The 17088-nt window shown below is 35.8% G+C and overlaps 2 protein-coding genes across 15 annotated transcripts; one reads left to right on the top strand and one right to left on the bottom strand.

The window, feature by feature from the left end:
- Positions 1–49: 49 nt before the first annotated feature.
- Positions 50–4490, bottom strand: LOC137719992 (DEAD-box ATP-dependent RNA helicase 31). Its single transcript, XM_068458980.2, has 10 exons — positions 3254–4490; positions 3072–3178; positions 2763–2818; positions 2362–2586; positions 1777–1983; positions 1577–1663; positions 1376–1471; positions 949–1164; positions 532–714; positions 50–401 (listed from the first exon to the last, which is right to left on the bottom strand). Exons 1-10 carry the CDS (start codon positions 4309–4311, stop codon positions 174–176), a joined length of 2463 nt encoding a protein of 820 aa, XP_068315081.2. The 5' UTR covers positions 4312–4490; the 3' UTR covers positions 50–173.
- Positions 4491–11942: 7452 nt separating this feature from the next.
- On the top strand, positions 11943–16734 carry LOC137720529 (uncharacterized). Of its 14 annotated transcripts, none has more exons than XM_068459616.2 (9): positions 11943–12499; positions 13524–13579; positions 13680–13835; positions 13997–14102; positions 14389–14574; positions 14916–15081; positions 15347–15675; positions 16178–16267; positions 16379–16734. In XM_068459616.2, the coding sequence occupies exons 2-9, from the start codon at positions 13565–13567 to the stop codon at positions 16444–16446; spliced, it is 1116 nt and encodes a 371-aa protein (XP_068315717.2). In that variant the 5' UTR covers positions 11943–12499; positions 13524–13564; the 3' UTR covers positions 16447–16734. The 14 variants fall into 14 exon arrangements, with proteins under 14 accessions (XP_068315717.2, XP_088552830.1, XP_068315713.2 ...); XM_088696704.1 differs by having other exon boundaries at positions 12014–12499; positions 15401–15675; XM_068459612.2 differs by having other exon boundaries at positions 12014–12499; positions 13494–13579.
- The last annotated feature ends 354 nt before the right edge of the window (positions 16735–17088 follow it).

Here is a 17088-nt window from a genome sequence, read left to right as displayed (position 1 = left end):
ATGAATATTAAACCCATCCACAATAATTTGTGTTTAATAGTGTTGCCAGTGTCAGAATAACTTGTATTAAATCAACACGTAAAATATCAGAAATCTCTTCGATTTGAGGTTAGTTTTTTCCGATGTTAACTAGTAATCGAAACAATCAAATCAACTAAGCTGTGCTACATGAGCTACTTGGAACGCAATCCAGGGACATTCTTAAGCCCCATCTTCCCGAGAACAAGCTTGGGAATGGCGGGAGGGTTGTCCAGCCCCATGCTTCGGCTAAATTCGTTAGCAAGCTCCACGAGCCTATGCTTATCGCGCCCCACTTTCTTGTTCGAATTGTAATACCCAAGCCACGCTTGGTATGCTGCTTCTTTGTTCTTCATCTCCACCTTGGACAGTGCTCGTTCCACCTGTTAGACACACTTCCAATATTAAAACATCAAACTATATGCATATGCTTCAAGGGATTACCCAACAAAATGCTTCAAGGAAAACCGGGAAGAAACAAGTGACGGAGATAAAGAGGGAGAGGAAACCCACCTTCTTCGTAGTATCTGGATCAACTGAAGGTACAGAAGCCTTGGTTATTGGCAAATCCTTAATACTGGACACGAAGAAGTCCTCCCAAGGAGCCAGTAACAATATTCCTTGCCCCACTTTGCCTTTACGACCAGTTCTTCCAAGTCGATGTATATACTGTTGTCTATCAGCTGGCACGCCCACCTATGTTTGCAACAAAGGGGAGAGTGTCAACAATAAGAGGACTATAGGTTCAAATCTACAGCAGCTGAAGTTGCGAAAGAATGTACTGAAGCTGTTTATGATGCTTAAACAAGGTAAAGCAACTTTGGTAAAAGATTTTGAAAGCCATGGAACTCGGGAAACTGAAAGCCACAATTTAAATATTGCATGCTGAATATATGGCAAAGGAACTTCTAGTTAAGTCCTGCATATTGCCTGTATGACTAGGGAAACATCTGGATAATCAACGCCGCGTGCAGATACATCAGAAGTCACAAGGATAAGACCCTTTGATTTCCGGAATTCATCAGAAACCCTGGTTCTATAACTCTGTGGCTTTCTAGAATGGATCTCTCTGACATTCAAGTTCAGCTCGCCAAGAAGGTCCGCAACCAGTCGTGTGACCATGGCGGTAGTGCAGAATACAAGGACCTGTGCATAATACAAGAATCACGTGCTACATAAGATAGCAATAAAGGTGATGCAGCTCACATATGTTATATAAAATCGCAATGATTGTGGGCAACATAAACCATGCTTCCTAAGAAATATATCTATGGTATTAAATAGATATTAACAAAACACCTGAAAGCATGGTGCATGAATTGAACAAGCCAAGGTTTTGGGGTAATACAATGCCTACCTTATAGTCAACGTCATCTGCAATATGCTTTTTAAGAAGACTATATACTATGGAAAAATGGCTGTCCAATGGAGCGACCAAATGCGCCTGTGCAACCTGAAATCATACATACAAAATTCAAACATAGATATTAATCATCAAATTGTCAAAATTATATGTCATATCAATACGTCTACACACACACGTCATAAAAGAACCAACCTGTGCATGTGTCTCTTCACTGCCTTCTTCAACCGTATTGATATATTCATGATCTCTTTTCAAAGCAATATGACAGATTTGACGGACCTACAATCAGGAAGAAACCGCTGTTCATGTACAATATTTAAATGTGTGGTTTTTCACATTTTCCAAAAAAAAAAAAAAAACACATTACCACAAAAATAAGTAGTGAAAGAAACCTCTTCAGGAACAGTGGCGGAAAACAAAAGTGTCTGCCGTTGTTTGGGAACAGCTGATATAATCCTTTCAATATCTTTACGGAATCCCATATCCAGTAAATGATCAGCTTCATCAAGTATAAGGACTTTGACACCCATCAGCTTAGTTGCAAAACCTGCGGTATTCTCAATGTGATCTTTGAGCCTTCCAGGTGTAGCGACAAGAATCTGGATGTTTTTAGTGTGTTACATCGCATATAAACAGGCCTATTAAACATGTCTCAAATTATGTTGATAGGCATTTTCTTCTTTGTCCTTAGTTGGCACCGGTACTAAAGCATACACAAAGTAAGAGCCAGTTTCAAGTAGATGGAATCTAATGGTCTACATGTGAACCTTCACTCCCCATTAAACCTTAAGTCAACTTTATAAAAGCCTATCAACTAGCTTGATTCAGCCGTTCACCCATTAGACTAGCTCATGAAATTCTAGTGCTATGTCAATGCATGATAAATCATTAGCTCAGTTTATATTTAGCTGGTGAAGCTAATGAAACAGGACGATGCAGTAAATGACAAAGCTCTCCAGCAATGATGAAAACCTTACCTGGCAAGGGTTGGCATGGATGCGTTTTTGTTCTAGAGCAAGTCGTGTACCACCTATCACAACTTGGACACCAATAGAAGGATGATATTTCAACAACTTATTGGCTTCTGTAGCAGCTTGACTGGCCAACTCCCGGGTTGGGCATATAACAAGTACAAAAATTGGGGGTCGCTTATTATCATGGGTGATAGGAGGTGAATTTACAACAGCTTCAATTGATGGAAGCTGAAACAAAGAAACTCAATGTCAAGTAAGATGAAAAATCTCCTGTAACTGCATAAATGGAGAATACAGATGGAATGCCTCAAATAAACCAAAAGCAGCATGGAATTTATCATAAATGTTGCATCTTTTTTTAATACGAGAACATTACGCATAGAGAAACAAATGAAATATCTTACCAAGAACGCCACAGTTTTTCCAGTGCCCGTTTTAGCCTTGGCCAGGACATCCTTGCCTACAAAACACAACTAAGTAGAATAAGCACTTCCATTTCATGGACACGAATGGAGATCGATCAAATTTTAGAAGGAAAAACAAAAACAGACATCCTTAAGAGGACATAGTAGTTACTTGATCTTATTTATATTATGGCAATCCTGATTAAACAAAGTTTCTGTTTCTTTCAGTGTCCTCGTGATGAGGAATTGGTTACAACAAGATGGCACCCCGTATCCTAAAGTCAGTGCATGATTCGTAAAGAAATAAACCTTTCAGTATTACTGGAAGAGTAGCTTCTTGTACTACAGTCATCTTTTCATATCCTGCATCCTTGATTCCTTTCAAGGACAGCGGAGAGACGGAACATTGATCAAACCTGCAAACATTCAAAATAAGTTAAACAAGAAACTTGTCAACAATCCATTATGAAAAATGTTGATGTTAAACATACCGTGATTCACTCAAATAAGAATCGGAGCTTCCAGCTGAACTTTTCGGCAGAACCCTTTTGCTTGCCTCATCATCCGAACCACGAAACAAAGAAGCTGCATTTTTTTCTCTTAATACTCCAAAACCATCATCATCAGAAGCAGCAGTATCACTCTCTCCCTCACTAAGAAAATCCCCAATAACACTTAACTGTTTTACCTCCTCCTCTTCAGTATCATCCATTACACGCAATTCTTTACCCGAATCTCTTCCACCTCTATTCCTGGTAAATGATTCTGCTTTCACCGTTGAACTCGAAATCCCTTTCGAAAATGATTTCGAATCCCCACGATTGTTTCTACGGGGAAATCTGCCTTCCTGGTCGTCATCAATCTGAAATTGGTTATCAAACCGCTTGCTTGCCCCTGCATTTCTCGAGAAGTCATTTTGGGCCGGAAATCTTCGCCTACTCGAATCTCCAAAATCGCCATTCGAATTCGAATTCCCACGATTGTTTCTGGGTGGAAATGATCTCTCTTTCCAATCACCCTCGGAATCATTATCGAACCTCTTACTCATCCCCGGATTTCTCGAAAACGAGGACTGATTCGGGGACCGAACCTCTCGCCTTCTCGAGTCACCAAAATCTCCAGAGTCACTATCTCTCCTGCTCCTCTTTATCGGATAAGACTCCCCATCGGTCCCCCTCTCTCTAACCGTCCCCCTACAGCCCTCCGATTCGCCGCGCGAGTCACTCTTTAACTCGCTGACCCAGTCACTGAGCTCAGCCTCGTCCTCAATCAGACTCTTCGAAGCTCCACCCGCCCTTCTCTCGTATCCACGTGGCACCTCGGACCCGGACCCTGTCCTGGATCCCCGGAACGCCCGAGTGGAGAATGCCCGCTCAGTCTGCAGCGAACGGCGAAACCCTAGGTACCTGAGCCTTACGGGGAAGACCCGCGACAAAATGGGTACAGCCCGAGAGGAGGAACAGGAAGGCGCGAATTTCATGGGCGAGAAACGGGCCGCCGGAAGAGAGGCGCTGAGGAGTCGGAGTTGGGGTACAAGTCTGACGGGCATGAAAGTGGGTTTGTGTGGTGGAGAGGTGCGAGGAGTCCCCAGAAATGGGGATTTAGGGTTTAGGGTTTTACGAAATGTGAGCGTTCGTTTTTATAGTTCTCAGAGAGGATGGTGTGTGGGTTCCAAAGCCTTCGACACCGTTTCAGCTGATTTGCAGTGTGTATGAACCCACAGCAGAGCATCCGGTGATCTTTTCTCTTTTGGGCCTAATTGGGTCATGGGCCAGCTGCCCTTTTTGAGACAAAGCATTTCATATTATCATAAATTAAAAATTAAACTATTTGCTCACAAAAAATAACATATACGAACTAGTTCTAAATCTAATAATATTTAAGGGATGTATTTTTTATAGAGTTTATCATTATTCAAAAAGGTACCAATTAGGGATAAAACATAATTAGGAGCGGAGATATATGGCGGGGACAATCGTTCCCCTACTAAAAATGACAACTAGTATAGAGAAATATTAGAAGAAATTATAAAATCGTTGATTAATGTGTGTCTCATAACGATTAACTCAGCTTGTTTCAAAATTACTATGGTTTGCTCTCTTTTCTTGTGCTAGAGTGGTTAAAAAATTACCAAGAATAGACAAACGTCACAAAAGTGTGAAGAAAGATGAAATATCGAAGTGGTACTTCCTTCCCTCCAATAATCTCTTGATGGGTTTGAACAACCTTGGGACCCCGAATATTTGGGTAAAACACACCAAAACAGTTCATCCACGATGTGTACGAGTTGGTTTTTTTTTTTTTTTTTTTTAATTTACTTTTATTTTTGGATTGAAGACTCATCTAAACTTATTTCCATGCCCAAGCTAGTTAATCAATTCGCTTATAATTTATGTATTGTACATGTACGTATATATTTTAATTTATTTGAAAAAAAAATTCCGCTTTGTAACGGAATTTTATGTCACAGTGAGTTGTGCATTCCTATTTTAGTTTGAGTCTTCCTAATTTAATCCGAGTCTTATTAGGAAATAATTATAATTTTTTAAAACATATTAGAAATTTGTTATAAATTTAAGAAAATTTTAGGAAAAATTAGAATGTTTGATCGATTATAAATTTATAGGAAATATTAGAATTTTTTTTATATATTATAACGTTTTAGGAAATATAAAAAATATATATATCATAAATTTGTAGGAAATATTAAAAACTTCTACAAAATATTGAAATTTTTAGAAATTGTTTACAATTTTTTTTCCATAGATGTCGTCATCGCTCCCTGTCCGATGAGAATTGTTTACAATACCCGAAATACCCTGTCCGATGAGAATTGTTTACGACCCCCGAAATATGTGTGCGGACACCAGAAGTCAACATGCGGTTGACTGGCAAGATGGGAGTCGTCATTCGCATGAGGTGCCCGATGAAAGCCTCCAAATGGAAAAATATATCACTTGAGGTGAAGGGGGCAACGATGACTAAGTGTGTTTTTTTTCAGTTTTATTATTTTTAATAATTTTACTTATTTAATGTATTTTTAAACCAACACTTGCTCTTTTATTTTTATTTTTATTTTTCCGGAACTCTTCGAGATCGACCTGGAAGAGTCAGGCATGTCCGACTACACAACCTAGTTGTGGACTTAGCAATTCAAGGAGTGGGTGCACGTACTGTGTAGGCATTACAGAACTTTTGAAGCTTTGACCCATCCACCCCAAGAATTTGAGCATATAATGGACGAGTGGCACTGGCTCTGTCGTTATTTTCAGAACTTATAATTTTTTTTATATTGTAATATCTTTTGAGATTAATATAAGAAAAATTAATTAATTTACACTATATTATATATTATCTTAAAACAATTAAAACAGTTTAGCTGACGAAAGAAGTCGTCGAACAAGTATTTAATATTTTTTTTTATAAAGCTTAGCCAACGAAAATTTCGTCGGCCTATATAAATTTTATTATTTATTTTCATAAAATACCACTTTGCTTTATAAAATTATTTGATCCGGCATGTTAGGTTGGTCAAGCAAAGTTGGTCAACTCATTTTTACTAGACGAATGTTTCGTTGGAATATTTGCCCGACAATTTCTTTTTTTTTCATTGGGTAAAACTTTGTGCAATGAGCTTTATGCGACGAATTTTGCCCGATGAAATTTTATCAGGCGCCATACAGTTGGGTAGCGAAATTTTATCTTGCCCGACCAAATTAGAGCCGTTGTTAGATTTATGCGGTTTAGATTTGGTAGGTAGATGGATCGAGTTCATATATTTGTTGGTCGGCCATATAGAAATGTTGGCAATTTGTAAGTTGATGAGAGGTGCATGGCCCCGGTATGCTTATGAGTACTTGAGCGAAAATAAAGATCAGAATTTACCTGAGAAAGCTGATTTCCAGGTAACCATCATTCAAACTCACATGGTTTTAGACCAAACTGCCTTACGTACGTATCTTAGGATGCTTTTCATTTAAAAGTTTGAGACTAAGCCGACAACCCTAGCTCTTAACTCACATACGTGTTTAGTTGTAGAACACTTATTCAATTGTGTTCACTCTAACTCGAATCTCATTTTTTGATGAGTTTGGGTGCATGTGGTGTGATTTATCTCTGAGTAAACGAGGAGTTTATATAGTTTAGAGTTTTGTATTTTTAAGGGCTAGTTTGAAAATATTTCAAAAAAAACGTTTATATATGCCCATATAAGCACTTTTCGTATAAACGTTCTTATCAATAGATGCACATTGAAAATTTTGAAAATATTTTAAAATTTATCAAATATTTCGATGTACATCTAATTAATAAGAACATACAAAATTTTGATGTTTCTTCTATAATGCTCTTTCCGGTACTTTTTTTACATATGAGCACCTTTAACACTTTATAGTAACCGTTATTAGCTAGATATGCTTTTGATTACCTTAAAGCGGTTTTTGCTATGTTCTAAAAACACTTCCAAATAAAACATGTCTAATAATATGTATGGATTAATAACACTATATAATGGTGTTACAGTGATACTATGTGATGGTATACATAAAAATAACTTATCCATATTAAAAAGGGATGCTATATATATTATTGGAACTCTAAAAACTTAGTTTACATGTGTATTTTTCTTTTTAAGTATAGAAAATTTGGAGTGCAATATGAGTTTTTTAGAGTTCTAATAACAACTACTTTAAAAATAACTCTTCATGATTTTTCTCTCTTTTTCTAGTGTAATTTTGTGAATCAAAATTCCTCATCTTTCTTCTCTCTTTTTGGTGTTAAGGTTAAGCTTGAATGATCGAAGTTCTCTGAGCCTGAGCTAACCCTAGCATCAATTATTATGTCAGGATCCATAAGGGTAAATAAATTTGCATGATAAAACCTAGTTATATTGATATTGGCAAATACCAAGCAAATAATTTTGCTTCATCTAATCTAATTGAAGACTTAACGAGAAAATTAACTATAATTGTGAGAAAAAGAAAACAAGCCAACGGGGTTTTGCAGTAACTCATGAGTTTTACTTTTTCATATATAAATTGTTGTTGATGATGTTTATTAGTATTATTAGTAGGTGTTGGAGTAGCCTTTCTCGAGTTGGGATCCAGAAATCTACATACGACCAAACTGGCAAAGTCGTCTTCTACCATGATCTACTTCACTATGATTGTATACAAACTACAAAGGTGGTCCTGTGTCGATCGATCGTCTCATTTGAAGAATAATATCTTGAAACATTTTTACATATTACAATGGAAAATCAGCCTGATGGGATATGAGATTTTTTCCATGGTTGGACCACACTGATATAATTGGCCCCTTCTTAAAAAAATTACAAAGAAAATTCTCGTCAAATTTATAAACTGTACATATCAAAACTTATTCTAGGTATATTGAAAAAAAGAAACAATTTATTCTATATATATATAAAACGAAATACAAGGATGATTATACTTATGTCCTAAGTTCACAAAAGCGTCTACTGCCATATGAGCTTCTTTAAAAGAGAAATGTTATTCTCTCAAAAGAGAAACTCTTTTTAGACTCTTTGTCGCCTCATGTTTTTTGTATAATTTTCATAACAACATTATAAAACATTGTGCCAAAACATAAGGTGACGAAGAGTTCATGAAGAATCTCACTTTAAGAGAGTCTCCTTAGCATTTATCTCTTTAAAAATATGTTAAAATTAGATATTATTAAGCACCATGCTGTGTAGTGCATGTGTATTCAGAAAAATGAGTGAAACACAAAACAAACAACTTGGATTTTCTTGCATGCATTATTACAAGCACTCTTGTCATTTTCTTATATCTTCTTTAATTATTAAGATGGTCACTTTTTTTTCTTATGGAGATCGATCGTCCATAAGTCCACACCGCAAATCTCATAATTTTTGTTCACTTCATGGCCACACTACCACGATATCTTTCTACTTTTGTTCTTTTCTTTGGAATGTATTTTATTTTAAGTTGTTTTTTCCGTTCAAATATATATAAATGTAGGTTTTGTGATATCTCTTAATCTGTCTACTGTCGGTTTGCTTGATCGGGTTTCTCTATGTGCATGGTTGGATACGGGTCCTCTCCGTGGTTGATGGTTCATTAATTAGCTAAGAATTGTGCAATTATTTGATTATTAATATGATGTACTTATATAGTATAGCATGTGTAGCTCTTTTTCCTTGTTTGGAGTTTTTCCATATAATTCTATAGCCACCTTTTGTGCATGCAGCACGTTGTATCGGGTTTGCTTATTGAAGTTCTTCTTTAACCCTCGTGAAAGAGTATATGAGTTTCTATGTGTTATTTGATTACTAGAATAGAACTAGAAGAACGACAACAATGAACCGCGGACTAGAAACAAGAATAATGCTAGGTACATCAAACTTACGCACTAAGTTTGTGCATTAAATGATGTTGCACCAGTCCAATTTGTGCTTTAATTCAAGTAATTTGATTAATGATTGCAATAAAAATTGATATGTTGTAGAATGTGTCACATCATTTAGTATACAATTTGATGTATGTAGCACCGCCCTTAAAACAAGTCTCTATTGTTTGGTTGAAAGTTGAATCAAGTATGAATTCTCTATTGTTTGGTTTAGAACTAGGGGTTTCTGGTCTCTGCTTCGATATTCAAGTTTGAGTTTCAAGTCTACAAATCCTTGTTCTAAAATTATGTGGCACACACAACTATCCTAGACATGCTAAACTCTTCAATCTAACATATAGTAACTTTCAAGAAATGTATAACATGTTACATGTGTGAGTAGTCTAATAACTTATTTAATGAGAGGTCGGATCATAAAAAATGATATGAAAACAAATTCTGACCTGTAACGTGTGTTTGATTTCGGTGATGATATCATGCCACATGTCTGTATCATATTGTTACATGTGCACTTCTGTTATTAGAAAAATGTAACTATAAATTGGAAATTAGAGAAGAATTTTTTTTTTTAGAGCAACCATAGCTGTTTCATTGATTAAAAGGACAAGCTTACAAAGAAAACAGCAAGGACATACAAAGAACCACAACAGGCTAATCACTAGAGCACTCTTCCAGAAGAAGGTCAATGATGAGATCCGGTGGCTCCGACCCATGACTTGACAACAGACTCCGAACAGGCTCGGCGAGCCAGACGATCGGCAATCTCATTAGCTTGGTGGCGCACAATGGATAAATAATGCTCCAGTGATCCCAACCAACATAAATTTTGGCGTCCTCCACAACGTGTCCAATAGGAGACATGTTTTTGGTACGCTCCTTTACGCTGTTGCAATTTGGAGTGAATCTCCTTCAATTGTTAAATTTTGAAAAACCCTTTCGACCGGCAAAGCTATTCCTTCCCTAGCTGCCGATGCTTCAATATGAGCGGAAGAGAAGACATGTTTGAACCTTCGAACTCCAGCAGCTACAACTCCAACACCTTCCACTTTATCCACCTCTCTTCAAGCCCCGTCGACATTTATTTTGAGTTTTCCCGGAGGAGGTTTGGTCCACTTGATCGATCCACTGATACCTCCACGGCTACTATCATATAATCAATTAAAGTTGGTGGTTCGAGAAGCCTTCAAGAAATCCTGCCACTAACTTATTGCTCTAAACGCAATATCACATCTGGTCGATCGCATTTTCCAATCCATACCAGTGAAGGTTGAAAAGACTTGTATCAAGTGATCACGATGCAACATTGGAAAAGGCGATTGAGGGCTGCTAAATTTTCTACCAATGGGTTGTTAGTGGATGTATTTTGGTACTCATAAAGGTGTGCCCTAGTATGCAATTCCTTCACCTTAGTTGTGATTAGCAAATCTTCACTCTACACATTTTGTAACTGAAGAGTTCATCTCTTAAATTCCAATTTAAAATGTATTTATGCAAAAAAATCAATCAAATGAGACTAGTTAGTAATCGATAATGTACAAATAGATTGATGGTTAGTAACAATTAAGATGCTCGTGATACAAATAGGCGACCAAACGATTTATAATTTGATTGATTTTTGTAGATTCAATCTTTAAATGGTGATTAAAATAATGAACGGTTTCAAAAATAACATGTGTACGATTATTCATTAATCATAATATGGTGAATAATTAAGGAGATGTACTTAGAGTAGTGCACCATCTCCTAAACCCTAAGAGTCTGCTTGCACAGTGATATGTTTACTTACCATAAATATGTATGCAAAGTTATGCAACATTTTCATTCCTCACATGTCATTTGTTTACTAACAAAGAACTGAAAAGTAAGTAGGTCTCACATTGAATTTAGTAATGTTATACTTAATTTCAACCAAATATCATTGGGAGAATATACAATAGGTCTATTACGGTAGGAATTTATCATCCTTACTCCTTATTATACATATATCATTGTATTAAAACAAAAAAAAAAACTATTTTTAGTATTTCAAGAATCTCATTCTACAATCCTTACAAATATATATTTTTTTCTCTAATTATAAAAAAATATGAAATTCAAAATAAAAATTTTAGAATTAAAATGCAATTCTCAAAAAATATAATACAAAATGAAGTTCGTGCAATCATGAAGAGCCCATGGCCCAAGCCCATCAACTCCTAAATACAATAAAGAAATGCTAGTAGTTTTATTATTTGCACTTTCTTGTTTTACATTTTCAGGTATTCTTCATCGTTGATATATTTTGTAATGATTCAAATAGTCTATTTTCTGATTAACCTTTTAAAAATTACATATGCAAAAACATTAACTAAACGTGAAATTGTTGAGTAATCTAATGGTTATTTAATAAATAGATAAAATATTTTTCTCACATTAATATTGAAATTTTGACAACGCTAATCTAATGGTTACACAATTTCTTATTTGATTGATTTTCTGCATAATTGATCTTTAAGATGATCAAGAAGTTAGACGATGCCGATCATCAAAAACATTACAAGATGATATGACTCGTTTGAAAATATTTTTAAAATGATTGAAATCGTTTTTAGAAAAAAATATTTGTAGGTTTCAAAAGTATTTGAAGTGCTTCTTACAAGTGTTTTTCCTAGAGGAAGCACAAGCGTTTTACTAAAAATTGGTTTAAAAAATACTTTCACCAAAACGCTTTCAATCATTGTAAAGCATTTATAAACAAGCCAATAAATAGCTTGATAATTTATATTTATTCATTTAAAAAATTTCTTTTTCAAGAAAATTTCACTTTCTCACGTAATTGAATTTTCCGGGAAAATTAAGTTTGAAAATAGAAAGCCCAAGTCAAGTCAAGTACATATTTTTCAAGAAAACATCATCTCAAACCCGGCGTGATTTTTGTTTCTTTACAATTGTCTCTCTCATGCTTCACCTTCCATTGATGCCATAGCTGTCTAGCAGCAACCTTTCAACTCCCAACTCCTCCTTCCTCCTGTTTTCTTCTTTTCCATGTAGATATAATGGAAGTAAATCTTAAACTAATACCAGCTAATTAAAAGCCGTAGTCCATAATTTGAGCTGCCAAATCTGTTTCTTTTGGTACATACTGAAGCTTTTTCTAGAGAGAGAGTGAGAGAGAGAGAGAGAGGGGTCTCAGTTGGATTTTTGCTGACTCTTGAGCTTGAAAAGGGGAACTGGGTTTTCTTAATTCGTCGAAACAACGTGTGTCTTTCTGTTTTCTGGGAGATTTTGGAACTGTGTTTTCTCAAATTTGTCGAAATAAAGTGTGTCTGCTCTGTTGTCTTGGAGATTCTTGTTCCTGGGATTTGAAGGTAATATATTTTATTTTATTGCTAGATCTTCACTTCTTTTTCGTTTTTTCTATTGATTCTTTTAGAACTATGTCTTTCTGTCTTTAATTTTTTAATGGTTAATTAAGTTGAATTCTTTGATTAAATTAGTTGATTGTAATGGTTAAGCTTGTATGTAGTGTAAAGGCAGCAACTTTGCTGAAATATTTGGACTTACTCAGATCTGACTGAACTTAATTGGTTTTGAAAATCTTTTTATTTCTGAGATCTTGAAGGATGAACCCTAATTTTCATATTTGCAATAATTTGTGAATTTTCTAGATTTTGTCAGTTATTAGGGTGTTAACATTCTTACATAATATTCAAGATTAGGCATTGTGTGGTAACAAAGCTGCAATTCTTTGCTACTCCAAAGAGTATGGCAAATACAGAAAATTCCAAGTAACCCTTAGATTCTCTTTTGTTGCTCAAAAGTGAAAACTCCAAATATTTCGGAAGGAACTTGTCTGGACTGGAATTACATCTATTCGTTATTTATGTTCTAGCGTCTTTGAATAGAGGAAGCTAAGCAATCATCATTTGTTATGGTAATGAGGCAATTGTTTTAGGTGTATGCTTGCTCTAAACGCGATTTGTTACATGTGCTTGTTGTGTATTTAAATCTCATACTGGCGAATTTTCCAGACCAAAGTAGATAGGGCATAACATAATGACTATTAAATTATACTGTTAATGCTTTTCTTTGAGCTCATTATGGTACATTAGATGAAAAATGAGAAGTACATCTTCGTTCGATATATTCCCGTAGAATCTTATAATCTAAATGCTTCAAAATTTGAAATACGTGTTGTTTACTGATAAAACAGATCTTGCTTCTGTGTTATTTTAGCGATGGGTTTATGTGTTTTCACCGTGAAATTTTCACGACTTATTTGGTCTAGTATTTGAGTGGATAGGTTTATGTTTTTTGTCATTCATCTTTCATTCCATGTAAGTGTAAAAGTATTGATATCAGCAAAGATGACCTTTGCGTGGAGGATACCAGGGCCATACTGAAGACATGTGGTCCACCTGCATTCAGATGAAATGAAGAACTCACAGGTGCCACTTCATTATTCTTCACATTGTTAGCATGTCATATCTTGTTGTTTGCACATTTCGCTTTTGACTAAAGAGAAAACTCCTATTTTTGGATTCACAGAGCACGCAAGAAAATCAATCATCAACTCAAGTTTTACATGATTCACAAGGTGACCAAGTGAAAAACCAAAGTAATGAGCCTCCTGCAACAGATTCAGCTTCAGTATCTAATTCAGGCAATGATAACAAGAAAGTATCACGCCAAGATATTGAACTTGTAAGGACATTTTTCGGCTATCTTTTCTTTTCTTTTCTACATTTTCTATTCTGTTCTTTACGTCTTACTTTGTTTCCTTTTCTGAATAATGTTTGTGAAAAAGCTTGACTAATCTGTTTCTCATCTGCGTGATGGTACATTGTGTACAACAAATGTTTTAGGTCCAGAATCTTATAGAGCGGTGTTTACAATTATATATGAATAGAGAAGAGGTAGTTAAAACCCTCTTGACTCGTGCAAGGATAGATCCTGGATTCACAACTTTGGGTAGGCAACTCGAAACCTATTTATGTTGAAGTATTTGTATTGTCAGTACTGCCATTACATTTACTTAAGTATTTATACTATAAATTCGATGAATTCTGAAATGAGAATCCTGATGTAGTTGTTTTCCATAGCTATTGTTGACAGTACGATCCTGAATTCTTCTCTTCTCGTATAGTGAGGAATTAATGAATAAAACATCTAATCTCGAAAAGCTACATGTTTATCTTATAATTTTGATCATGAGTTGGAAGAAAATGCTTACTCTTTTTTTTATTTGTTGATACAGTATGGCAGAAGTTGGAAGAAGAAAATGCCGACTTTTTCAGGGCCTATTACATAAGGCTAAAATTGAAAAAACAAATCCTCCTTTTCAATCATTTGCTGGAACATCACTATCATCTCTCGAAGTATAATCCCATGCCTCTGAAGGTTCCTTTGGCCCCTATACAAAATGGGATCCATCCTATGCCTGGTAAGTTTTTAGGTTGCAGTAACATGATGGTATAAACGCATGAATTAATTCTATTAGCTCTACTTTATCCTCATCTCTCTCGGTGGATTCATAGGGATCACAATTTGGTTCCTCAATGCTAACAGAGATATACTTCCGTCTTTAGAACTTTGGATGAACTCTCATTTGACTTTAAGAGTTCAAATGTTATTCTCAACAGTGATAATTAAAGAATTATTATTTCTGTAAGTTCTAAGGTGTTAAAGGATCTCTATATGCATGTCAGTTTGTGGCAATCTGTAGTATGACATATTTATGTGATAGTTTTCGTTAGTATTCATTGCCACTTGTTTGCAGTGCAGTTAACAACTTACCTATGGGATACCCTGTCCTTCAGCAACCTCCGATGCCAGCAGCAGGTCAACCCCATCTCGATTCCATGGGATGTGCAATATCCAACTGTCATGTAGTTAATGGGGTACCTGCACCTAGCAACTTTCATCCCATGCGGATGAATTCTGGGAATGAGTGAGAATTTGTCTTTTCCCTCATTCTCTCTTTGATTAGTCATGCAACATACCAATTAATTTGTTACCGAAACCTTAGAGACGCTTTTGTTCTTCTGTACCCCATTTCCCATTCTATTAGGAATTACATAGGTTTGAACATTTTCTTTTCCCTATGGAACTAATGTATTGGATGACATTCCCTTGTCTTGTGCACCTGTTTCCTGTTTCGGTCAATAAAAGTTTTCTAATGGCAGTTTTTTTTTGCTTTCCTATTCTTTTTGAAGTATTATGATGGACTGCAGTGGTGCTGATGTGGTTCCTGTCATTCCACCAAACAGTGCCATGTCATCCATGTCGGAGATGCCTGTAAGTCCTACATCAGTTGCATCGAGTGGTCACTTCCCGTTCTCTGCTTCAGAAATATCTGGAATGGGAGTAGACACAGCACTTGATACTCCATTTACATCTGATGTGGCAAGTTCTGTTGGATTGCAACTTGCACCTGATGGTGGAGCTGGAAATTCTCGGGATTCTCTCAGATCACTGGACCAAATTCCAATTCCGTGGAATCTCAGTTTATCAGATCTTACAGCAGATTTATCAAACTTGGGAGGTAATTTATAGTTTTGAGTAATTTCTGCGCAATTATATGTCTAAATTTTGAGTTGATTTGAATCACTTATAGCAGTTATCAAGTGTTATTCTTCTTTTCGACTGTTATGGCCATAAAGCATTTGAGCTACCTTTTACTAGTATAGAGCATTTCCGTTGTAATAGGAATCTTTGTCAGATTTTCTATACATAAGTAGAGTTGTGTCTGTTGTTACAATTTCCATCCAGACACACTGGAGTTATCTCCAAAATATTGCAGAAAAGCATGCATGCTAAGTCCCAATATCTGGTACAAGCTTTTCATTACTTCCTCCAAAATCGAAACAAATTTTTGAGCATTTCCTTTTCCTAATAGCTTTTAAGATAGCAACAGTCTTCTGAATGAATCACATGAGTAGGCACATATGGTAAAATGTTGGATGCAAGTATGAACAGAGCAATAGAGCTGCTTTTGCATAATATCACATGGTTTCGTAATTGCACTGCCTTGATTTTCTGTGCAGATTTAGGAGCCTTAGGAAACTACCCCGGTTCACCCTTTCTGCCGTCTGATTCTGAAATTTTACTCGATTCTCCAGAGCAAGAGGATATAGGTAACTGGAGTTGCATCAGTTATTCTACCTTTTTATTTTATATATAGTTTTTACAAAATAATATTGATCGGGCGGGTTCAAATATAACTTACTTGCTTTTCCTTGCATCAGTGGAGGAGTTCTTTGTTGATTCTGTACCCGGACCGCCATGCTCTCAGTCAGATGAGGAGAAACCCTAGACAAAGGTGAGGAAAGTCCCCTTTTTTCACTTTAAATTGTTAGGGAAGGACAATAAATTTAGTAGGCATTTCAGGATTTTATCGTTAACAGAACTGAATATTTCTGGTTAGCTAGTTTGATCTGTATTAGCAGACGGATAGGAAACTTGGTACATCACTCGCTAGTCTAGCATTGTAATTTTCATTTCCCCAAAAAACTTAATTATCCGAGAACGTTCAGTACTGTAATTTGGATAAACCGGCATGATCATCGCCATTTTTACTCGTAATCATCTGCCTCTTCCCCAATTCTGCGTATCTTGCTATTTTTCTGTCATGGGAGCTTAATAGGATCCCAAGGAAAGTTGACCAATTCCATTTCTTGTCATGTTAATTGCAGCAAATAAATTGCCACATATTTGAGCTATTTATATTATCCGCAAATTGATGAAGTTAAACCAGTCTTTTCGAATATAATTTTGGGCCGTTTGGTAACCATTACAGATTTCAATTTAATGGGAAGGCAAAGCCGAACTCATGGTCAGTTGAGCCCTTGTGCATGACTTTCCGGATGCAGGATTTATACCAAGATTCTTTTTGTTCAAGTAATATTCTAATCTAGTCTAACTTACGGAAGGATGTTTCGAACTTGAGGGAGATTTT

This window comes from Pyrus communis, chromosome 1 (genome assembly GCF_041283825.1).
Source record: "Pyrus communis isolate YQ-2024b chromosome 1, ASM4128382v1, whole genome shotgun sequence".
In the NCBI taxonomy this organism is placed as follows: domain Eukaryota; kingdom Viridiplantae; phylum Streptophyta; class Magnoliopsida; order Rosales; family Rosaceae; genus Pyrus; species Pyrus communis.
The sequence above is the reverse complement of the archived record's forward strand: the minus strand, read 5'-3'. Positions and strand labels throughout refer to the sequence as shown.